The sequence below is a fragment of the Haemaphysalis longicornis genome, unplaced genomic scaffold (assembly GCF_048455015.1).
Source record: "Haemaphysalis longicornis isolate Haplotype H1 unplaced genomic scaffold, Haemaphysalis longicornis Haplotype H1 scaffold_5, whole genome shotgun sequence".
Taxonomy (NCBI): Eukaryota; Metazoa; Arthropoda; class Arachnida; order Ixodida; family Ixodidae; genus Haemaphysalis; species Haemaphysalis longicornis.
This window is the reverse complement of record NW_027526385.1, coordinates 155,585,186-155,607,029: the sequence shown is the minus strand read 5'-3', so window position 1 is coordinate 155,607,029 and position 21,844 is coordinate 155,585,186. Positions and strand designations below refer to the sequence as shown.

The following is a 21,844-nucleotide window of genomic DNA, read 5'->3' as shown; positions in this document are numbered from 1 at the left end:
AGCACCGTGGATGCATCTGTCGCCCTAACACGTAGCCGTTGTGTTCCTTCGCAGCTCGTTTTGTTTTATAAAAATTTAGTGAAGTTCTTTTCATTACTTATTTCTGAGTTCTGTTAATATACCACCGTTCTTCAAAGCCACTCATAACCTAGGCAGCGTACTTTTTGTGATTATTAGTCTTCACAGCATTAAACTGAAACAAATGATGAAAAGCGACAACGCAGCGACAGTCACTGTAGAGAGGTCCCACTAGCATGTACAGAGAAAATATTTCTCCCGGTTTCCCTATTATAAGCAATTGCATTACTGAAAGCCGTTCTTGTGGGTCAATCTAGGCAGTGGTTTTTGTGAAATGGAGGGGTCTTTTTTACGCATTGCCTAGGAGCTAAGAAATTATACTAGGAATGATCGCACCGATTTCGAAGGAGTTACCATGGCCTAATTACGCATTAGAAATCAGTATCACGACAGACTAAGCGCAGAAGGCCGAAACCGTGCCCAAATGCAAATTTAAATCCAACTGCACTCCCATTTTTATTTGTCCAAATTTGATCCAAATAAGTAGATTATGCTCCTAAAATCGCCATGGCGAAATCCTAAGCTTCGTAAGCACGCAGAACACTAGGCACAGTCGTTCAAAGTAGTTTCGTACAGACGACGTTTGCACCTGGCGGAAATTCGCCCAAACGAGTTCCGAGCAGCGGGTGACGGAGGTTCGGGAACCTGTCCCGTGGAGGTCGCGCTTCTCCGACGACTTGCACGGCGCTCCGGCAGGCACAGGGACGCGTTCGCCCGGGGTTTTTCTGCTACCCCACCTCGCTGTACCGCCGTCGCCATAGCAGGTTTCAAACTAGTTGCGTAGGTAGCAATATCCGCCTTTTTCAGTGCAATAAAATATTTTAGAAGCCTACAAACTATTCATGCACTTGCGAACGTTCTGGAGCTGGCAAAACTCTTCTTACTTGAAAATATAATTTCTACTAAAAACATAGCGCGACACGCACACTTCCCTTAAATTGCCATTCCTATGGCATCTATCACAGCAAAAAGGGATGTTCTATAAATTCTTGGCCACTTGCACTTACGCGTCCAATTTTTCCTATATTTGGGCTGGCCCAACGTGACCCCCATCCCTCAGATCTTTTAAAAGTTTAACGACCTAACTTGAGATGTTGTACACGATGGTATAAACATTTGTGCGACTTTTGCCTCAGTCGCTGAGGGGTGCAATATCATCCTTGCTGGTGGTAACAAATACATCCGTACAATTAATACCGGCCGTCGTCTTCGCGAAGTGCGAAAGCTAACAATACTGCTCCTCCTATAAACAAAAAACTTGATTTTTTTCAATCCATAAATGAAGTATTTACTTTTATAGAGCACTAGATTTAGTTTACGTGATAGTAAAATGTTGTCAACAGCACATGTCGCCTGTGAAAGTAGAAAACAGCGGTAGATAGGTAACTTTTTTCGTGTTTTAGTGGATCATTTACCTGTGGAAGTTGGCCTATAATTTTATATCCCTTTTACCATTCGATTCTTGATGTGCAGCAAGGCGAGAAATACTCGGCTGATATTCACGAAGCTTTTTGCACGTAATGTATAGCAAAAATAGTGATTGATCTACGCCCGCGTGCGGTTCATTCCTGTCAAAGGGAGCGATGCGACAGCCGAGGCGCCGACTAACCAAAGGTGCTTTTCGATATTGTACGAGCAACTAGCTTTGTAAATCACGGCCCGCTTTTTTACTCGCAATGCCAAGGATTGCTCAACGGCAGTTATTCTGATGGAAGAAGATCTGTCGTACGGTCTACTTCATTTCGATTGATAGCAACGCGATGTCGGCATTGTACCTAACTCCATTATCCTTGGCAAATGTTAGTGGGAGTAGTTCTGTGCAAATCAGAGTGCGAAGCGCGACGATACCACGCGCGTTTGAAGGCGGCTCTCGGCGGCCGCCGGCTAGAGTGTACTAGAAGTTTTAGAGTGGCCCGAGCGGCGGCCTCTCCCATTGCTCCGCCGGGTCGACTTTCGCGCAGAAAATAAAACCGGTATAGCGGCGGCGCTGCTGTCGTCGACAACTGAACAGCCGGCGCTCCCTGGCACCAGCTCCAAGCCTGCTCGCAGCAAAATTTGCGTTGCTCGCGGCGGTGTTTTGCGCTTGCGAAGCTGATTTATTTTGGATTACGAAGTGTAACGCGCCGGCGCTACACAGGCGATGAGGCAAGCGATACTGGGGGGCTTCGGATTAATTTTAACCACCTGGGGATCTTTAACGTGCGCCGAAATCTCGAAGACACGCGCGTTTTTCGCTTTTATCCTCCATCACAAAAGCGGCCCCGCCGCCGCCGGGAATCGAACCTGCACCTTCGGTCAGCTGATCTAGAAAGTAGACGCAGAAACGTTATGACTCCGCTTGAACGATACTTTCTCATTTTTTTATGCGTTTTCTGAAAACGTTAATTGTTGATGTACAGTAACCTCTCGTTAACTCAAAGTCGTAAAATTAGCTGAAAATTTTGAGATAAGCGCATAGTTTCGAGTTAAGTCAAATGCAGAAAATTTGTAGCCAGGTCCCTGAAATAACAGCTAGTGGTGCTAAAAAAAGCACTATTCCACAGGGGAGATTTCGTAATGAAGGCAAAATAATTCGCAGGAAAAAGAAACTTTTATTATTGCAGAAGAACTGTGTTGCGCTCGGCTGTTTCGCGTTCGCATCTGCACCCCAGAAAAGCGTACCCGAGCTTCTCAATGCATCGCATGAATCGGTGGTCACCACCGCTACATTCTACCTTGTTACAAAGCAGACGCAGCATGTATGTTATTTCTGCCGTTGTACGCACGCACTTCTGGAGGCTCCTCCTCGTCCGCATGATCAGCTGCGTCGTCCACAGCAATGATGTACGCGCCAGACAGCATTCCGGTAACGGGGACGCGTAGTGCGCGTAAACTTGCACTTCACGACCGCGTTCGGCGGGAGTAATCATTCGAACAGGGACCTTATCAGCTGCCTGCAGCGGACTTTGCCTTGTGTCCTCTCTGCAAGTATTTAGAGACATTCGTGGTCCTCCGAAATAACGTTTCGAGATAAAGCGGGCTAATGCTTAGCACCTATGGGAGGTAAACACACTGTGAGAAAAAGTTTCGAGAAGATATTTTGAGATAGCAGAGTTCGAGTTAACGAGGGATAAATTTGACGGACAGGCACCAGGAATGTTTTTCCCTTCCCCTTCTTGACTCTGCGCATGAAGCAAAAGCGGCGGGGCGCACATTATAAGGCTGCAAAAAGTTTACTGCTTTTTACGTTCCTATTTGGAACAAAAATACCAAGAGCCTTCTTCTGGGATACCCCTACAGTTGATGCTTGTACTGTCGTTAGTGGGCTTTCTTAATTATTTTATTAACCTGCTATGTCGCATATTGCAGGCACTTGGTAAGGAAGTGTGTACTGAAAACGAAGTGCCAAGTCTGCATGACCAATCCTGCATGCCAGGGGGAGATGCCGCTGTGTTTACTACCTCTTGTATTTGGGGGGGGGGGGGGGCTTCTGAATCCTTCCGTGCATTTTTGAAAGTTTATTAGCCATCTCTAGGACGTTTTTACCAGTTGCTTCAGCAACAAGGAGCTCCACCATGACAGCGTTATGGATGTGCCGCAGCCCTTATTCACAGCAAAAACCTTAACGGCGTTGGTTGCGACCAGCACGTGAGACCTTGACAGCAAATTTGGTTGGGTTCTGTATACATTGTGACACGGATTCATTTCTATATAAAAGGTTTAATCAAGTTTCGTGATTACATGCGAAGGTGGGAGCAACACCTTAAACTTAGCCGTCGCTAATGATCAAGGACGAGTTATGAAAATGCGTTGGCCAAAAATGTCAATTTAAACCTCCATGTTAGCGTTATTCCTAAACCTTTACCTGTGTAGACTTTGTGCATGATTTCCCGCGTTACATTTCATTTTCTGGGCTATCGAAAATGAAAACAAAATGTGTAGTTTGTACCAGTTCCGTTTATTTGAACCTCCATGTTAGCGTTCTTGAACCTCTATAGGTTCAAGAATGCTGTTGTCATTGTTGTCAAGAACGCTGTTGTCACGCGCCATCTGTGAGTTCATTGTTGTCGCGGGCAATATATTTTCTGATCTATGTTTTGCATTTGTTTTATGTGCGTGTAATTGTACCATCAGCATACTTGTGAATTAAATTTGTGTTAATTTGATTCAACTCCTTTCTTGACCTAATCAGGTGAAAGGTGGTGCGATTAATAGAACGTTGCGGGAATAGTTCTATGAAAGACGGTCATTGGGACAACTGAGCTAACCGCTGGGCTAACCCCTTTTTAGTTAAAAGGATACCTCGCTTGCGCGTGTCATTTTCTGATCGGCCACCACGGTTACCCGTAATTATGCCAAGCGGGCCACTGCTTAAATACTGCTATAATAACAACTCACGCAATAAAAAACAAACGCAACTAATGATGTTAACCCACATAACTGCAGTCCGAGCGTAAATTGCAAGACAATAAATAAAAAAATCATCTGAGAAGCTAGGATACCTCGCTTGCGCGTGTCATTTTCTGATCGGCCACCACGGTGACCCGTAATTATCCCAAGTGGGCCACTGCTTAAATACTGCTATAATAACAACTCACGCAATAAAAAAACAAACGCAACTTATGATATTAACCCACATAACTGCAGTCCGAGCGTAAATTGCAACACAATAAATAAAAAATTCATCTGAGAAGCTATCATCCCAATCCTCATATATTTTTTCATGTCCTTTGCGTCGACCAACTATGTCCATCAAGCAGCACAATAAGGACACAATCATAAAGCAATCATGAACTGGATCATACCAGGCAATTTCACGCAAAATACTTTTTTATGGGAAATTGAAAAAGCGAAAATGTCGCTGCAATTACTTTATTTACAATCCGCTACGAATGCTGCAAAGGAAAATCCGTAATTTTCCTTGTTGTTGTCGAGCGGGAAAGGCAAAACTAACGCAAAATGAGCTGCAGCGTTTATTTTTCATTTCGTTACCCACAGTCCACTGTACCTACAGTATATTTAAACAATTGGACTACCCGCAGAACAAATTTCGAGCGCTCCGCGCGTAACGCAGCAGCGTTTCCTGGCCCGCGCGCGGCCGTGCGCGCGGCCAGCCGCCGCTTTCGCTTTCAGTTGTCGTTGACTACAGCGCCGCCGCTATTTTCTGCGCGAAACGAGCACCTCTCCGGGCGGCCGGTCGGGCCACTCTAAAACTTCTAGTACACTCTACGCCGGCTCTAGCGCGGCCGCTTTCGTTTCATCACGTACGTCACGTCCGGCCACCGGTAATGGCCTCCTTTTCTATTCAGTTTCGGTTCCGAAAACGCCAATGTCGTGAGCAGCTTACGTTCTTCGCGTTCATGTTTGAAACGTAGTATTTTGCATTTCGCACTCTCGTTACGTGTACTATTAGGTGACATTATTTTTACGTTGTCGGAAACTTGAGTGCAGCTGGCCTTTAAGGAGTCTGTTACAATCATTAAGCGGGAAAATCAGCTAATAAATCCTTGAAGCTGCCATAAAAGAAAGCCTTCGCAGCACATGAGTGAGCATGGCTTTGTTGATCTTATCGTACAACAAAATTCTGTATTGCTGCTCTCCGCTGACACATGTCTGTGGTTTACCGAAATACCAGTTTGTTGTGTCTTGAGCAAGCACTAGTGGATGGTTGTGTAACTTATTTTAAACAAAGAATTGTGCACACGTGTCTTGGTGTCTCTTTTCCCGTGTTTGGCGCGGCTTTTTTCACCGATTCGTGTATATCGTCGATTTTTATGTGTAGTCTTAACTCATCGCATCTCAGAAACAGCTCCTTCTTGTTAGGTTTTTTGTACGTCAAGGTATCTTTCTGATAATTACGCGTTGGGCTAAAAAGAGTTTTGATATCGCTCTATATTCATTATGATTCAAGGGCAATCAATAGGACAGAATACACATAAGACGTTAACGAGCGGCACACAATGACGGATATAAATATCTTATTTGCCCAAATCTGTTTCAGTCATTCGGTTGTATTGTCAATCATGTTATCAGTTTCACTATCGCATAGTCAAAACTAGGGAAACGTAGCGTCCTCGTGGGGTAATAATCAGAGGGAAAAAGAAAAACGAACACGTATGAGCTGATACGTTGCTGGTCAGAGCTCTTAAGGGGCCCGTCGTTTTTCATTTCGCCTATCGTACCGCCCAAATGTTAGCCGCTTGTGTGCATTAATTGACGCTAGCCCTGAAGCTAGAAAAAAGGAAAGGGTGACGGCGAGAAACGGGATATGACAGTGGCTTCCATCCCGCTCTTTCATTTAGGGGCTATTCTGCTGCAATTATGCAGGGTGTACCTAAATAAGCAAAACAATACTCTCTTTAAAATATTTAATGATAATACAGCCTATGAGTTCACTAAAGCCAAACACTAAAAATTTCGGGGTTTACTAAGAATCTTTAAAATCAACACAAGTTTTTTTCCTCGTTTTGTGTTCTGGGCATTGTGAGTACCTAGATTTGAATGTGTGATTCCTAGGTTTGCTTGTTCATTTTTTGTCATATTTTTTGTGCAGGGCTGCACCCCAGTTCCCATTACGATTATGCCTTGAATTTGCGTATGCGTTCATATATTGCATGCGTGTGGCGGCCACTGCTCATACGTGAATAGTTGCGTGCCACATCTTCCTCCCTCACCAGACACCGCGGAGCTATTGCTTCCCTCCACCTGGCTTAGCCTTCCCCCTCTCCACTTCACCGAGCAGAGTTTTCTGATAACGTTCGCCACGGCCAGAGCTCAAGAGGACACCGGAAACGGCTCCGCTGTTAAAAAGCCTTTCATATCTCAGGCTCTACCAAATATTCACCCTCATTCTGCGCATTTTTGTAGGACGAAAGAACGGACTTGCTGCAACTGATGCTCAATGCGGAAGTTGAAGAAGGCGCCCCAGTCAATGTACATTCCCTAACTGCTAACTACGATGCCGACACTGCATCAGAAGGTAAGATGGTTGGCACCTAGGCACGTATATTTGCACTACTAGCTGTGTCTGGTTAAGGTAGCACGCTGAGCTGCAATTGTACCCATTCGAGGCAAATTTTCTTTCACACAGTTCTCATACCTGACATTGCCTCTAACATACATATAAAATTATTTGGATGCGTGTACTAATGTGCTGCGTCGGAAAAGTGTCCTGAAATTTAAAAATGCTGGCGGGGGCTAGTGTGACCATTCACCGGATACCTGAAGTATAACACAGCGTTGTCTGATGCGTTGGTTATTACTATGTACCACGCCGTTACTTTCTCAGCTGAACAGGCGATGTACTCATGGGCCGTTCTTTCGTCACATAAGCAGGTTTACCTTCGGTTTTAGAAAGCGAGTTGGACTGGATGCTGTAAGGTTGTAAGGCCTGCGAGTGCTAAAAAAATATTGACTTCTGGAATCGGGTATTGTTGGTGTTACGCCGCTATTCCTTGTCCCCGCCCGGAAAGGAACCGCTAATGCCATTTTTCCTCGGCGTTCTTGTTTTTCTCTGTCCACAAAATATTCACAAATTCAGGGAAAGGCATACTAATCCATAAGGATTGTTGCGCCTCTTCTCTTTACATTTTTTGAAGTTTTTTCGACTAAGGATCTCTTCTTGCGTCATTATGACGATGAACTGTGTTAACAGCGCAATTACGCATTTCTGGCGAAATGCATGGTGTTTCATGATTGAAGCTCCAGCCTTCAGGTGTACTCGGTAAAAAAATGGTAGAGCAAAAAAAATGTATGAACATGCATTTCCACGAAGAGAGAAGCGGGGATCAGAGCCTGCTTAAACGGAAGTAGCTTCTAACCCTCATGGAAGCCTTCACGGACGCCGGCTGTACCGTTGCTTCGAAGGCAATATCCGCCTGGCTTCGCCCCGCCAACCCCACCATGAAGCGATTGGTGACAGGCAGATTTCTCAAAGACAAGGGAAAGTCAACCAGTGAACGTCTGTGCGTAGTGATTACAGCGCGATGTTCGCAAAGCTTCAACCATCCAGCCCGAGCATACTGGCTGGCTTGACATTCAGCGCCGTTGCGAATGCTGCCTGAAGACGGAAATACTCTTACCATTTATGTCAACGAAATCTGGCTAGGCAGGAAGACTCTGTTGTTCCCTGGGTTGTTTGCGTGCAGAGAAAGAATAGACCTACGTGGATGCTGGTCCGATACTTACCAACATAGTTGGTGATCGCGCTTGGCTAATCTGATCAGTTGCAGAACGAAGCACTTCAATTGTGGAAGAAGTGTAAAAAGTCTCATCTTGGTATGCAACCAGGAAACTAGGCTGTACCCCATGTGCCGAACAATGAGCCTGAGTGCAATGAACATACGTACTCGCATGCTGACAGCTTAGCTGCAAAGTCGTAGACAGGGAAATATTTCTAGTGCCCAGAACTCACAAACTGTAGGTAGTTTTGGAACATTCAACCTTTAAGTACACTTTTCCTCGTATCGTTTCCTGTCATTACAAACGTCTTTCTCATGCGTCAGGATGCAGCACCTTCGAGTATCGAAGAGCGAAGTGCGTATTAGCTAATAAACCTAACCAAAACATTAAAAGGGTTTTCCAGCGTGGAGAACTCCTCCAAACAGCAACATGGTGTTCCGCCAAAGATCAACTCTTGGATCATTTATAGTTAGGCGTAAATACAATACAGCGCTGCAAGAATAACAAAGTGTACAGCACGAATCAAACTACCCATGCAAAAAGTTCCAAGTGTTTTGCTTTTTATTAAAAAGCTATCTTCCAGAGTTTCAGTTCGTACCTGATGCTTCGCATGAGTGCATTACCTAAATGTACACCACGCCTTTACCACCTGGTTGTTTTCGTTTAATTGTTATGGTATCTGGTTCGTTACAGAAGCCACCGTGTCCACGCTTTCAATCACAAAGAAGAAGCGCATCTTAACGAACGAAGAAATCCTGGCTAATGGCCTCCTATTCTTTATTGCAGGGTACGGAAAACTTTGTACTTTTTCCGACACATATGAATTTTTATTTCGTACGGACTAAATGCTCCTCGAGCGCGAACTTTTTTAAAGGTCATATGCTTTCTTTCATACTCGTGAGAGGCACTTGTGGTGGCTCTAGTACGCTTTATTTCCCCGCAGTTTGAGAACAGAAAAATTTCTAGGGTTAATAGTTCTTTGTGATCTTGATGGAAGTGGTTCTGTTCTCGCGTGAAATGTTCCAGGTTCGAAACAACTGGTGGAACACTGTCTTTTATGTCCTATCTTCTGGCAAAGCATCAAAGCATTCAAGACAGGCTGAGGAAAGAAGTGTTAGAAATACTGCACCGGGACGTAAGTAAACCGTAATTATTCCTGTGTGGCGAAAGCAAGGGGTGAAATATGTCTTTGCAGCAATTCGATCAAACTACCTTTTCAGGGGTCGTTCACGTATAACAACGTTTTCGCCATGAAATATTTGGACCAGGTGATTTCGGAAACTCTGAGATACTACTCGCCTGTAGTTGGGTGAGTGTTTTGTTGTTATTGTGTATTTGTGTAGCCGCCAGTGCCCACGGGAGTAGAGGTGGAATTAACGTTGGATGTGTATGTTGGTCGCATGGATACCAACAAAATCCAGGAGAAGGTTCATCCAACTATTTTGGCCACTTTTGAAAACGAAAGCTTTCTTAGTTGAACCGATGACATTTTGTAAAAAATCTAATGTTTTCCCAATGGAGCATTTGTTCGACTGAACAGCTTCAATAGAATATCCGGATACACAGCACGTGCGTAAAACCGGCCTTCTAGTGTGAAAAACGGTTACTTAAAAATCGCGGAAAAGAACGCTTCTAAATACCACACTGCGCTCATCGACCATGAAGCAGTACAATCGTATACATTTCGTATACCCATTGAGATTGTTGGTAGATGTCTTCGGTTAGTGGATGCAAAAAAAAGATACCATGGGTGCGTTTTTGGTTATCAATTTGGGCCCTTCAAGATTTTACTATAGATTGTACTCACTTTCACTGAATGTTAGACGCACTTTAACTCTCGCGTTTCTCTCTACTTTTCTGAGGGGGGAATGGTAAATTTTGCTGAGGCTTTTGGTTTTTGCCACTGCATCTGGTGAACAACGGGATCATCGTAGGGTGTTGCTTGGAAGATGACTTCACTAATTTAAAAAAAGAAACAAAATCGTTCAGGGCACAACCTTTTTAATGTATAGGAGGCCAAGTCACCAATCCGTGAGGTCTTTGTAGAGCAAAGATATTGTGCACCCGTACGGGTGATAACCCGCACCTGTTGCTTTATTATAACAACTTTCAATTACGGAAATCGACTTGTTTCCTTTTACTCATTCTTGAACATGGCCCCCTACTTGTTATTTGTTCCCAGTGAAAGAAATTTCAAGTATTAGTCAAGTAAAGTAACTAAGAGATAATTATCATTGAGCAATCAATGTCGCTGCGGTTCTTTTACAGATTTACCACGAGGACAAGCGCAACTGAGTACGTTCATAACAATGTCACCATACCTGCTGGAATCACTGTCCTTGTCCCCGGTTTTCACATGCACCGTGACACTGACTTCTGGGAGGACCCAGACAAGTTTGATCCGGACAGGTAGATCGTCCCTCATTGTGTCTCCATTTTAAAATATTTGATTATATCGTTGCGGGAACTGAACTAATTAATAAAATACAGTCAATCCCGTCTGGACTAACTTGGTTGAGACGATTTCTCGGTTATACCGAATTACTTGGGAACGCTATTTTGGTTTTTAATAGAATTAATGAAAAGAAATTCGCTTAAGGCGAAAAGCCTCGCACGTATGCATTGGTTAAGACGAACAACTTCCGGGTGACAACCACTGCTGGCCATTCTGCGTAGCGAACATATCAGCCTTGGCGGGGTGCGGCGGGGCATTCACGCGATCAGGGAGAACGAAAAGTAAAAAAAAACGCAGCAAAAAGCGAATTCACGCCGCGGGAGAAGGGAGGGAACGAGAAAAAAAGACAGACGGACAAAGCAACTACTTCTCGCACCCTTCAACCTGTGAAGCCAGCGGCAAAGCAACGAAAAATAAGCGAGAGCGAGTTTTTTGGCCGCTCTACTGTCGAGTAGATAGGTGCAAAACTAGGATGATAGATAGATGACACTTTATTAGGATGATAAATTTATTTATTTATTTAGAAAATACTGCAGGCTAAGAATAGCCCAGGCAGGAGTGGGGGTGGTAGAATACAAGAGCATGACCAAAAAAGGAAACAAATACAGGTGGCACAAACTAACAGGGAAATATACAACATATTACGGTACAAGATCTAAGGCACTTCAAAAAAATTTTCAATACACCTTAACACGTTTCTAGATTCAAAAATGTGATGTGGTAGATCGTTCCATTCTGTTATTGTGCGAGGAAAGAAAGAGTATTTGAAATTGTTAGTTCGAGCAAAGATAGAAGTGAAGTTTTGGGAATGATATCGTCTAGTTGGACGCGAAGATAACGGGGAAAGAATGTTTGATAGGTCAAGTAGACTTTTTTTTGCTGGATAGATAGAAAAGAAATTTTAGTCTTGCTGTTTTCCTGCGACATTCTAAAGTTTGAATTTTGTTATCATGCATTAGTTCAGTTGGGGAATCAGACTGGAGAAATCGGTTGAAAATAAAACGGACGGCTAACCTTTGGATTTTCTCTAGATTGTTAATATCTTTTTTAGTATGCGGATCCCACACCTCACATGCATATTTCAAACCAGACCTGATTATTGTGTTGTATGCTAGCAGTTTAGTACTGGGGGGAGAACTACTGAGTCTATGCCTTAGCATGCCTAATTTCCTACGTGCCGATGAACAAATCTTTTCAATGTGAGAAGACCAAGTTAGTTTGTTAGTGATTGTTACGCCAAGATATTTGTAACTTTCTGTTAGTAAAATGGGGGTTCCTTTTATACTGTACGGGTAAATAAACGGCTGTTTCCTGTTAGTGATACGCATGAACATAGTTTTTTGTCAGGGTTTACATTCATTCCCCAGCGGTCAAACCACTCAGTTATGGCTTCGACAGATTGTTGGAGCATTATCTGATCATTTAAAGAATTAATTGGATGGAATAAAAGACAATCATCGGCAAATAAGCGGATTTCTATACCTTGTTTAGCACATGTTGTAATATCATTATTATAAATAAGAAAAAGCAAAGGCCCAAGGACACTTCCCTGGGGAACACCGGCGTTAATTGTTTTCAGAAAGCGACAACAGAGACCTCTTGTTCCAGAACGTAGGAGATATCCTGTCTAATGCTGTTTCTCAGCGGGAGCTTGTGAATTCGCATCGGTTCGCGTCCCGGGTCCAACGGCGTCACCGCCAAGAAAGCGGGAGTTCCCTATCTGCCTCTGCTGCGTTGTCGCTTGAGGCAGAGTGGCTACGCTCACCGTCGCCGCGTGGACGTCATAAAACTAGGGTAGAGCCACTTGAAGACAGTCATAGAAGACATAGCTGTGCAGTCAAATGAATAATTTTTGTTTCCTTTTTCCTCACCATCTTGAAGCAAGATATTTGCATGCACATGGGCGTGTGACAAATTCGCTTTTTGTAAGGGCTTCTGATAAGACGGTGAAATCATCATGGTCGCTTTGAGTTCGCCCTAACGGGGGTTCACGGTAACACCAATTTAAACAAATACACGTCAGTGGCACCTAATCTGGAACGCTGGCATTCATATCATCAATTGCCTAAACAACTTCAGAAGCGTGGCAATGATTAGTATGTGATTCATAGTCCTCACGTTTTGGTGTAGAATTGTTCTAAACGAAGGTTTCTGTAACTTGCGCAATCATTGCTTAACCCCCAAAAATGAAGCTACGTTTTTGGAAATATGGCTGAACGATGCCCAATGGCTCCAGCTGCAACGATATAATTATCAGTAGCGCTTTGTTGAATGTAAGGAACCAATGTTTCTGTGGAGTTAGTGTTCCTGGACTTTAAAGAAAACAATAGGATGTCCGAGTTTGAGTTCCTCGCGGGTGTTAGGGTAGCCTGCAGAAACGTGACACTACGCTGACAAATTAGCGGCTTGCGTAGCTTCTCTCCCCACTATTCCGATGCACTCTTTCAGTAATTTATTCTGGCAAAAATAACACCCAAAGCTGCAGTACAGTGACCGTACAACGCCACTGCATGATTTCTATACTGAGCGGATGCCTCCTGTAGCTCTTGCCTGGTTCCGTGGCATTTTTCTATAAAGCGGCTGTTAAATCCAACGCATTCGTTGCTCAACTGAAAAGCAGCCTGATATAGCTTCTAACGTCGCTCAAGCGCAGAAGCAATTGCAAAATCGCGATACCCAGAAATAATTGTTTCAGCAGATTCTAGCGTATTTAGTAGGCTCCACCAGTAAAATTGGTTTGTGTACTTCAGGATACCAAATTGAAGACTGGATACCCTATTTAGCGATATTCTCAAAGCATTCGCAAGTTTGTATTTAATTATCAAGCAAGTGTGGCTGCGGACCACTCGGCCGCAGGTTAAAAGTGCTTGTTATTGAGTTCAGTAACTTGAGGTAACACATCCTACTTATGTTGCTCTAAATATTAGTTGTACTTCTCGGTTCTGAAGACCATAATGGAAACGCCGCAGTACACAACCACACCATAACAACCACAGGGTATCAAACAAAGAGTTCTGATGTAAAGGTAGTTAAAGCGCAACATTGTGCCGTAGTCTAAGGAGTTTTATGTTTTTTGGCATATCATAATCCCCGTACTTTTATATACTCTTGTTAAGGTTCAGTGCCGAAAACAAACCCGGAATTGACCCCATGGTGTACCAGCCGTTCGGCCAGGGGCCAAGGAATTGCATCGGACTCCGCTTTGCTCAACTGGAAGCAAAACTGACGATGGCTAAAATACTAGCCAAATACAAGATTCTGCTTGACGACCGTCACCTAAAAGTGAGTGAGAAAATTTGAAGGGATATTACAACGAAAGGCCTGCTGCTTGCATTTTTATAGTGGCAGGTGGCTCGTTGACATTCTTAACATTGGTATAATTCTCTTTGTAAAGTAGAAAGGACGCTTGTGTGGCCCTCCATCTATCATAACTCAGTGGAGGTCAATTTTAAATAGGTATTACTGCTTTACGCTTGAACGGTCAGGACACAGCGCGGCTCAGCTCCTATCTGACAAAAAATTCAATTACGCAGGTGTCTAGTGTAAACGTTACCAGCTGTTCAAACTCGACGCGGTCTGTTCCTTCGCCCTAAGCAAGCGACACGCATATTAGTCACGAATGAAAAGAGCTAGCACGTGCCCAGCAAAAGCACAACATAAAGTAAAAATTTTGGAGGGGCTTCGGCATCATTTGTCCCGTTCCTTCCGGGCGGCCTCACCTGATGGCAGTGTCAGGCAGGCTGAATGCGACGGAACTAATCCCTGATTTAGCTAAATAAAGGACAAGCTAGGTTGGGAAAAGTTGCCTGGATGAGTATGAATCCAATGAGAAATGTGTCGGCATCCTTAGACCGAAATTTTTGACGATGTTGTCTGTGAACCCCCCGCAGATACACCAAGGCCCTCAGAACCCGAAACCAGAACTGATGCCATGAATGGTGCTGTAATTTGTAATCTGCGAGATATGTAATACCGTTAACTCCTACGTTATATTTCATGCGGTATAACGGAAACATGGAACCAAAAAAGGCTGAATACACAGTTTTTGTGTCAGTACTCCTTTAGGCATTTCGGTGTAGCTTTTCTTACGTTGAATAACCTTGCAAAGTGCACGGCAGGATCTTAGCAGCACCATAACGTTCACGTGCCCGAGATGACAAATAATTGTAGACTCTCATAAGTATACAAAATTCAGCTATTTTCATTGTACTGATAGCTTACAATGAAAATAAATAGGTCATAGTGTAAAATCTACGATATATCTGTCCATTTTGATATATAAATACACATATATATATATAAATATATATATATATATATATATATATATATATATATATATATATATATATATATATATATATATATATATATATATATATATATATATATATATATATATATAGTATAAGTAAAGAGTCGGATACACAGCAAGAACAATAACAAACAATGTTTACTTAACGGGACTTGCCTTCATCAGAGTAAAGTTACATGATTTTCATGTAACTTTACTCTGATGAAGGCAAGTCCCGTTGCCGCTACGTAAGTAAACATTGTTTGTTATTGTTCTTGCTGTGTATCCGACTCTTTACTTATACTATTTCTGCGCGCTTTGTGAGTTTATCTTTCTCTCTCTCTCTCTCTCTCTCTCTCTCTCTCTCTCTCTCTCTCTATATATATATATATATATATATATATATATATATATATATATATATATATATATATATATATATATATATATATATATATATATATATATATATATATATATATATAGGTGGCAAGGTATTCTCAATAATGCTTCGTTCGCTTTCCCTCCTAGAAATTCTTAGACACCACTGTGCTAGCCAACCCAGCCTCTTCAACGAACAGATTGAAGCTCTTTCGCTAACTAAGTAGGAGAAAATAGATCTCAATATTTTTATAAATCGTAAGAAAAAATGATCTTAGTAATAGGCAAGCGGTTAAGTTTCAACGTGACCAGCTTCCCTCGCGAATTACAGCTTGCACTGTAGAAAATCAGCCTCTCAATAGCCCGGACTATGGAATATTAGGTCATGCAATGCTGCCCCTCGATACAGAGATTGCTTTAGTAGAACCTCATCCCCCAGCCAATAATCCTATAGAAAAAACGAGCTCCCTCGCTACCGACCGCAGCAACGTCATTGACATTTCCAAAACACTAACGGCCGACGAAAAAGGTTTCCTAGAACGAGGTCTAACTTTCTGTCCCACAAGTAACCTTGTGAATGAATACGAGTTACATAAAGATATCACTGAATTTTCTCGGAGAATGAGACTAAGCGAGTTTTTTTTCGGAAAAGCAGGACCAACCTGACATTAACGAATGCACGCTCCACCCTCCCAGCACTTCGACTCCAGATGTAGATCAATCTCCAGAATTAGATCTGTACTTAAAATCAGTATCAAGAGAAATATTGGCAACAACCAAGCGATCAAACAAGCGCAAGAACCTAAGTCCGTCGGAAGAAGCTACCCTGAATAGCCTATCAGCCAGAAACGACATAGTCATAAACCCAGCCGACAAAGGTGGTAGCGTATTGTTTTACTTATGGGAAAATACAAAGATGAAGCTTATAGGCAGCTCAATAACCTTTGCCACTACAAGCCCTTAGATAACGATCCCAGCCAGGAATACAGCCTAAAAATCCTCCAGAGCTTCACAGATCTGCGAACTAGAGATTTAATAACGACCACTGACTTAAATTTGATGATACCGAATAATAAGCATGCAGGCCTTTTTTACCTCCTCCCAAAAGTCCACAAAGTCCCTGTAGAATTATTGTTCACTGCCGACATTCCTGGCAGACCCATAGTTTCGAATAACAATACCCCAACACAAGCATTATCTCTGTTTCGGAATCATTACCTCTCTGACATTCCGACTCTTCTTCCTTCACTAGTTCAGGACACGCCCCACTTCCTCCGCATAATAGAAGAGATAAATAAGATTGGGCGCCTACCCAGTGGAACCCTCCTTGTTACTCTTGACGTTGCCGCATTGTATACGAACATCCCTTTCGTCGAAGGAATTGAAGCTATTTCAAAAGCTCTATCAGAGAACCCGCACAACATGCGCCAGAAGTGTACATAACTTTATTAAAACTAGTTTTAACTCTCAATTATTTTGAATTCGACTCTTCTTACTTTTTGCAAGTTTTTGGAACCAGCATGGGTACTCCATTCGCGCCGACCTATGCCAACATTTTCATGGGGCAACTTGAAGCCACTCTATTAAGCTCTTTTCCGCATAAACCTCAGGTTTACCTCCGCTACATAGACGACATCATGATTTGGTAACACGGCCACGCGACTCTAGAAACGTTTATATCTCATCTCAATTCTTCGCATCCGACTATTAAATTCTCCTGCCAGTATTCTGAAAAAGAAGTGAACTTCCTAGATACTACCGTCATTTTAGACAACGGTAAACTTAAAACCACGCTTTTTAGAAAATCAACTGACAGGCAGCAGTACCTAGACTATAAAAGCCATCACCCGAGACACTGCAAGCAAGGGATCTTTGTAGGACAAGCCACCAGGCTTAGACGAGTATGCAGTGATGACAGTGACTACGCATAGCACCTAGATGAACTCAGGTCCACCCTCATTAACACGAACCACCCCAAAAGCTCGCTCGATCAGGCGTACCAACGTGCATCTATCTCAAAGGGGATGACGTGCTCAACAAACAGCGACAAAACAAAAGCGCCAGGCCGCCTGACCTAATAACTAAATTTTCAAACACCCTCCTAAACGTAAACAATATACTGCGCAAGTACTACCCCATTTTGGCCAGTAACGCCCGACTTACAAAGACTTTCCCGGAAGACCCAAGGGTTACCTAACGGAGAAACAGGAATCTAAAAGATATTTTAGTGCATGCTAAAACAGGGCTTTCAAAGCAACCAGTCATAGCCAGCTGCTCCCGCCCCAGATGCAAGACTTGCAGGCCCCTGCAGACCAACTGCATTGTAAAAAGCACAGCCAGTAATTATGTCCACAAGATTAATTCAAGTTTTACGTGCACTTCATCCAACATTGTGCATATGTTGGAATGCTCAATGTGCCACAAACAGTATATAGGCGAAACGAGTCAACCTATGAGCCTACCTCTTAACGGTCACCGTGCAGATAGTGTTTGCAAATCCTCTATAGCTGTAGCGCAGCATTTCAACCAACCAGGCCACAATTTTGATGACCCTAAGCTGTATATACTTCAGTCAAACTTCAGGTCTCCTAAGGACAGGAAATACCGAGAATCCTATTTAATTCACAAATTCAACTCCATGGAACCTCCTGGAATTAATGCGTCTAGGGGCAACTTGGAATCCTTGCGATATTCACCGGGAATACAGAAATAGGCACTGTCTTGCATATACCTTATCCAAAGACTATTACCCCTCCCTCTGGTCTTTACCTGGTCACCTAATTACTTTTTTTTTCATTCCTTAGCCTCTAGCTTAATACTCGACCGCATCCCTCGAACCTTTGCTTTTGGAATTCCATTTTATTTATTTTATTTCTCTCTTTTTTACTCCGCGTGATCTTGTGCCCCGTACGTCACTCTAAGTTTATCTTGTCGTTTTTGAGTTTCAGGAGAGGCCTGTTCCAGGAATGCTGCCGTGGGTGACACGTGCCATTTCAGTTGCCGGGTCATTGCTTTTTCTTTTGTGTGTGGGTTTCTCCGTAACCGTGTAAACGGAACTAGAAATGGAACTTCTTGTGAAACCCATTGGCAGGAGAATCAGCTTTTTACGGTTCGGGGTGTTTCGTTACTCCTTTTATTCTTCCTCCTTGTTTTCTTTTTTTTTTTTTGCCTCGTTGGCCTCGTTGGCCTCGCAAACCTCGTCTCGTTAGTGGTCCGCCGTGACAGCGCAACAAATGCCACGCCGCAGTTCTTGTTCCAGTCGTTCGGTCTCGATTCAACATGCCGAGATTACAGGGCTCAGCTCCTGCGGCCTCGTCCGTGCCATCGTGGTGCTATTCGCGCTTCATTGCCGCGATGCCGCCTCCTAAATTCGGTGGCTCGTTAGCTCTCGCAAAGTTTGGGCGTCTAGCCTCCATGAAGATGCAGTCGCAAGGACTCAAACAAAAATAATTGATAGATTTTGCAGTACACAGAGACGCATTGTTGCCAAATCAAGTTTGTGAATGCTGTGCCAAAACCTCTTGTAGTTTTCTTGCTTTCTAAAACACTATCAGCTACATTGACCTTATGGAACTCCTGTTAAACGGAACTCATTTTTTCTGTCCCTTGAAGTTCCTTTTATCGAGACTCTACTGTATATTAAGAAAAACGAACTTCAGCGTGCGGATGGTTTTTACATCAAACAGCAAGGCTTTCCAAAGAAAGGAACAATGCCGTGGCTTTCTAGAAACTTACGCATGCCCGAGAATGGCGAGAAACAAGAAGTACATTGTTTCCAATGCAGTAAACGATCATTCATATTTGTAGTCGAGTGCATAGCTTCCGCGATTGATGTTTGTATAGGTGGTATTCGTTGAAAAGTTTAGCTGTCAATTCTCTTCGCTTGGCAACTCTGGAAACGGCCACAGAAATGGCCGATGCACAAAGGACATGGCGCGGTTTGGGCCACTGCGCCCGCACGCCGAAAAAAAATCCCAGGTGCGCCGTCCGCTCCGTTTCAACCCGATTCGCAGCGGTGGCGTCAACGGAGATGTTATTATTCGCACGCACATTGGACTCGTGGGAATACTTTGCGTTGGGTGTGTTAGAGTTTGTTAACGTGCAACACAGTCATGTGCTTAGCACGAACAGGTAGCGCATTCCCGCGGAGCCCGACGTAACGAGTGACGGCGCACTCACACGGTTGCCTGCATGCGCGCCTCGCCAGTGGATACAAGCAATAGGCACACAGCAACAACGGGAACCGACGAAGTATTCATTGAAGGATAGTTTTATGAAGCGACCCTAGCGGGACTGTGGCTTTGCTTGCTGTCACACGCTCAAAAATATGTTTTTGGGGGCATTTACTTCCTCAGGAAAAAGCGATCAGTAGACTCAGTAGTAAAAACTCTCCGTCATCACCGCCCCGGCTTTACACTCAACGTGGCCGGCGGCGTAACAAACAGAACCATGTCAAATAATGCTTGGATTGATGCCTAATATTAACTTCAAGAGCCCCTAAACAAAGCGACGTAATTGACTCAACAAAGTGCTCAAAATATGGTTTGAGCTGGCTTACGAAAGTGATTTACATGTTAGGTTAATTTGATTCGTTTTATCCGCGAGATATACCAGCCTTACTGTTTAAAAACATCGGGTGACCCTAGGTCTGACCCGTTTCTTCAGTGAAACTTTGTTGTCTCTTTTTGGCACCCCGTATACCGTGCCCTTAAACAAAAGAAACCGACCTCACGAGAAATATTTCTTCGCAAGAAATAGAACATTACAAACACAGTGTGTGCTGACATTGTAAAATGGGTAAAGTGGAGGGCTACTTCAAATGCAAGCTGGGATAATTGGAACATATAAGGCTTCTGCTAATTATATCTTATTCAATTATCGAGCAATCTGTGACACCATTGTTGAGTGAGACATTTATGTTTTATGCTTTCAGGAGCAAGACTTGGAGATTGGATCTGCATTTGTCTTCGCCTACCCTCGACACGGCATTTGGTTAAAGCTTGAAGAACTTCCTAAATGATCCTGTTTTCTAAATGCCTTATGATGCACTTACGCCTCGCTTGTGACTTGCAGAAACGTTCTGAGCTATTCGCGTTTTAAACTATGAATAAAGCATCGTTTTTGACACACCTAGGAAATTCCCGAATTTACGAAACTCGCTTCGGCCTTAGGGTGAACTTTGCTATTGCGGCGTGGTTTCACACTGAATAAAGTTTGCTGGAGCTAGCTTTGTTGGCCAAAAGGTTCCCCATTTTTTAGCACACTTGTACATTGTTTTAATATGGAAAATTAACGTAGTCTCCCGCTTCTGACAACTCAATCCTTCACAACCCAATTTTCGTTTGTAAGAAGAAAGTTGTCAGCTTGTAAACAACAGCGGTAGAAGTTGCAGAAAATTTCGTAGCATTGGAGGCATTTAGTTTCCAGTACTTCGCATAATTTAGTGTCACGATATTCCTTATTTATTCATAGGGAGGAGAATTTTTAGGGCGAAGATAGCGTAAATATAGCTTACGTTTATTGCTTGGCCAGTGCTGAATGAGGTCCTGGCCAGCAGACCCAATGAAATACTACCGTCACCGAGAGGAGAGCACAGAGTAAGGTTCAAGTGCGTTTGGATTCCACGTCGCGTTCGCAGTGTGGATTCCTGCCTGCAATTAGGTGATATAAGTAAAGTCAATTTTCACGCTTGCGGGTGTGAAACTTCATTGTTTCACGGCTACACGATCATATCGAAGCCGTTATTGTTTTCGGATCTTCTACTACGACTTTTTGCACGCTGTCAGTATTCGATGCGCAGTGGCATTGTGGGTAGACGTCATCGTTCTTCTCGCAAAAGTGCGCCACTGTTCTTCGTTGCGAATCATTCGTCACCAGGTTCTGACAGCTGAGAACACTCGGTGCGCAATGGGACGATGGTTAGGGGTCATGGTATCGCTCTGGTGCACGAAGTCATTCTCAGAGAGATGCGCTTGCTGTGGCTCTCGCAAACGCACACACATGAACTTTTTGAGGTCAATGGTTACACTATGACGGTGTATGGAAAGGGCGCAACCTCAGGATATGTTGGTGTCATGGTAAACGCAAAGGACAAAACGTGTGCTATTTCTTGTGTACTGGCCCTTGAGAAAAGACAAGGACGCTGACAGTGGCATGCAGTAAATTTAAAGTAGACAAATCCTGTAATTTTCGATATCAATGCAGCAAAAATGATGTGGAGAGATTCGAAATTGAGGCAAATTGCGCGAGGCGCGCGTGACCTCCTGTGGTTGCGGGACATTTCAATGTAGGCATCCTAAAACCACACTCACGCGGTTTTTCCGTAGGAGAACGGTTTGCACCGTGATACTGATCCTCACAGGCCTTCATTTTTCATGAGAGTGACACTTTACGTGTTCACGAGAGTGACACTTTTGGTGTTCACGAGAGTGACACTCAGAGACCTTCATCCTGCAGTACACCCATGAGGCTGCAGC

At 43.5% G+C, this 21,844-nt stretch overlaps 1 protein-coding gene across 2 annotated transcripts in view; it reads left to right on the top strand.

Annotated features, from left to right (window-relative positions):
- LOC144138775 (cytochrome P450 3A14-like) overlaps positions 1–20,596 on the top strand; it is a 77,869-nt gene extending 57,273 nt beyond the window's left edge. For both annotated transcript variants that reach the window (XM_077671237.1, XM_077671236.1), the window contains 7 exons: positions 6,925–7,036; positions 8,932–9,025; positions 9,265–9,373; positions 9,459–9,547; positions 10,507–10,647; positions 13,810–13,975; positions 20,302–20,596. In XM_077671237.1, the coding sequence (XP_077527363.1) occupies positions 6,925–7,036; positions 8,932–9,025; positions 9,265–9,373; positions 9,459–9,547; positions 10,507–10,647; positions 13,810–13,975; positions 20,302–20,388 (798 nt within the window). In that variant the 3' untranslated portion in view covers positions 20,389–20,596. The remainder of the gene's footprint in view (positions 1–6,924; positions 7,037–8,931; positions 9,026–9,264; positions 9,374–9,458; positions 9,548–10,506; positions 10,648–13,809; positions 13,976–20,301) is intronic.
- The last annotated feature ends 1,248 nt before the right edge of the window (positions 20,597–21,844 follow it).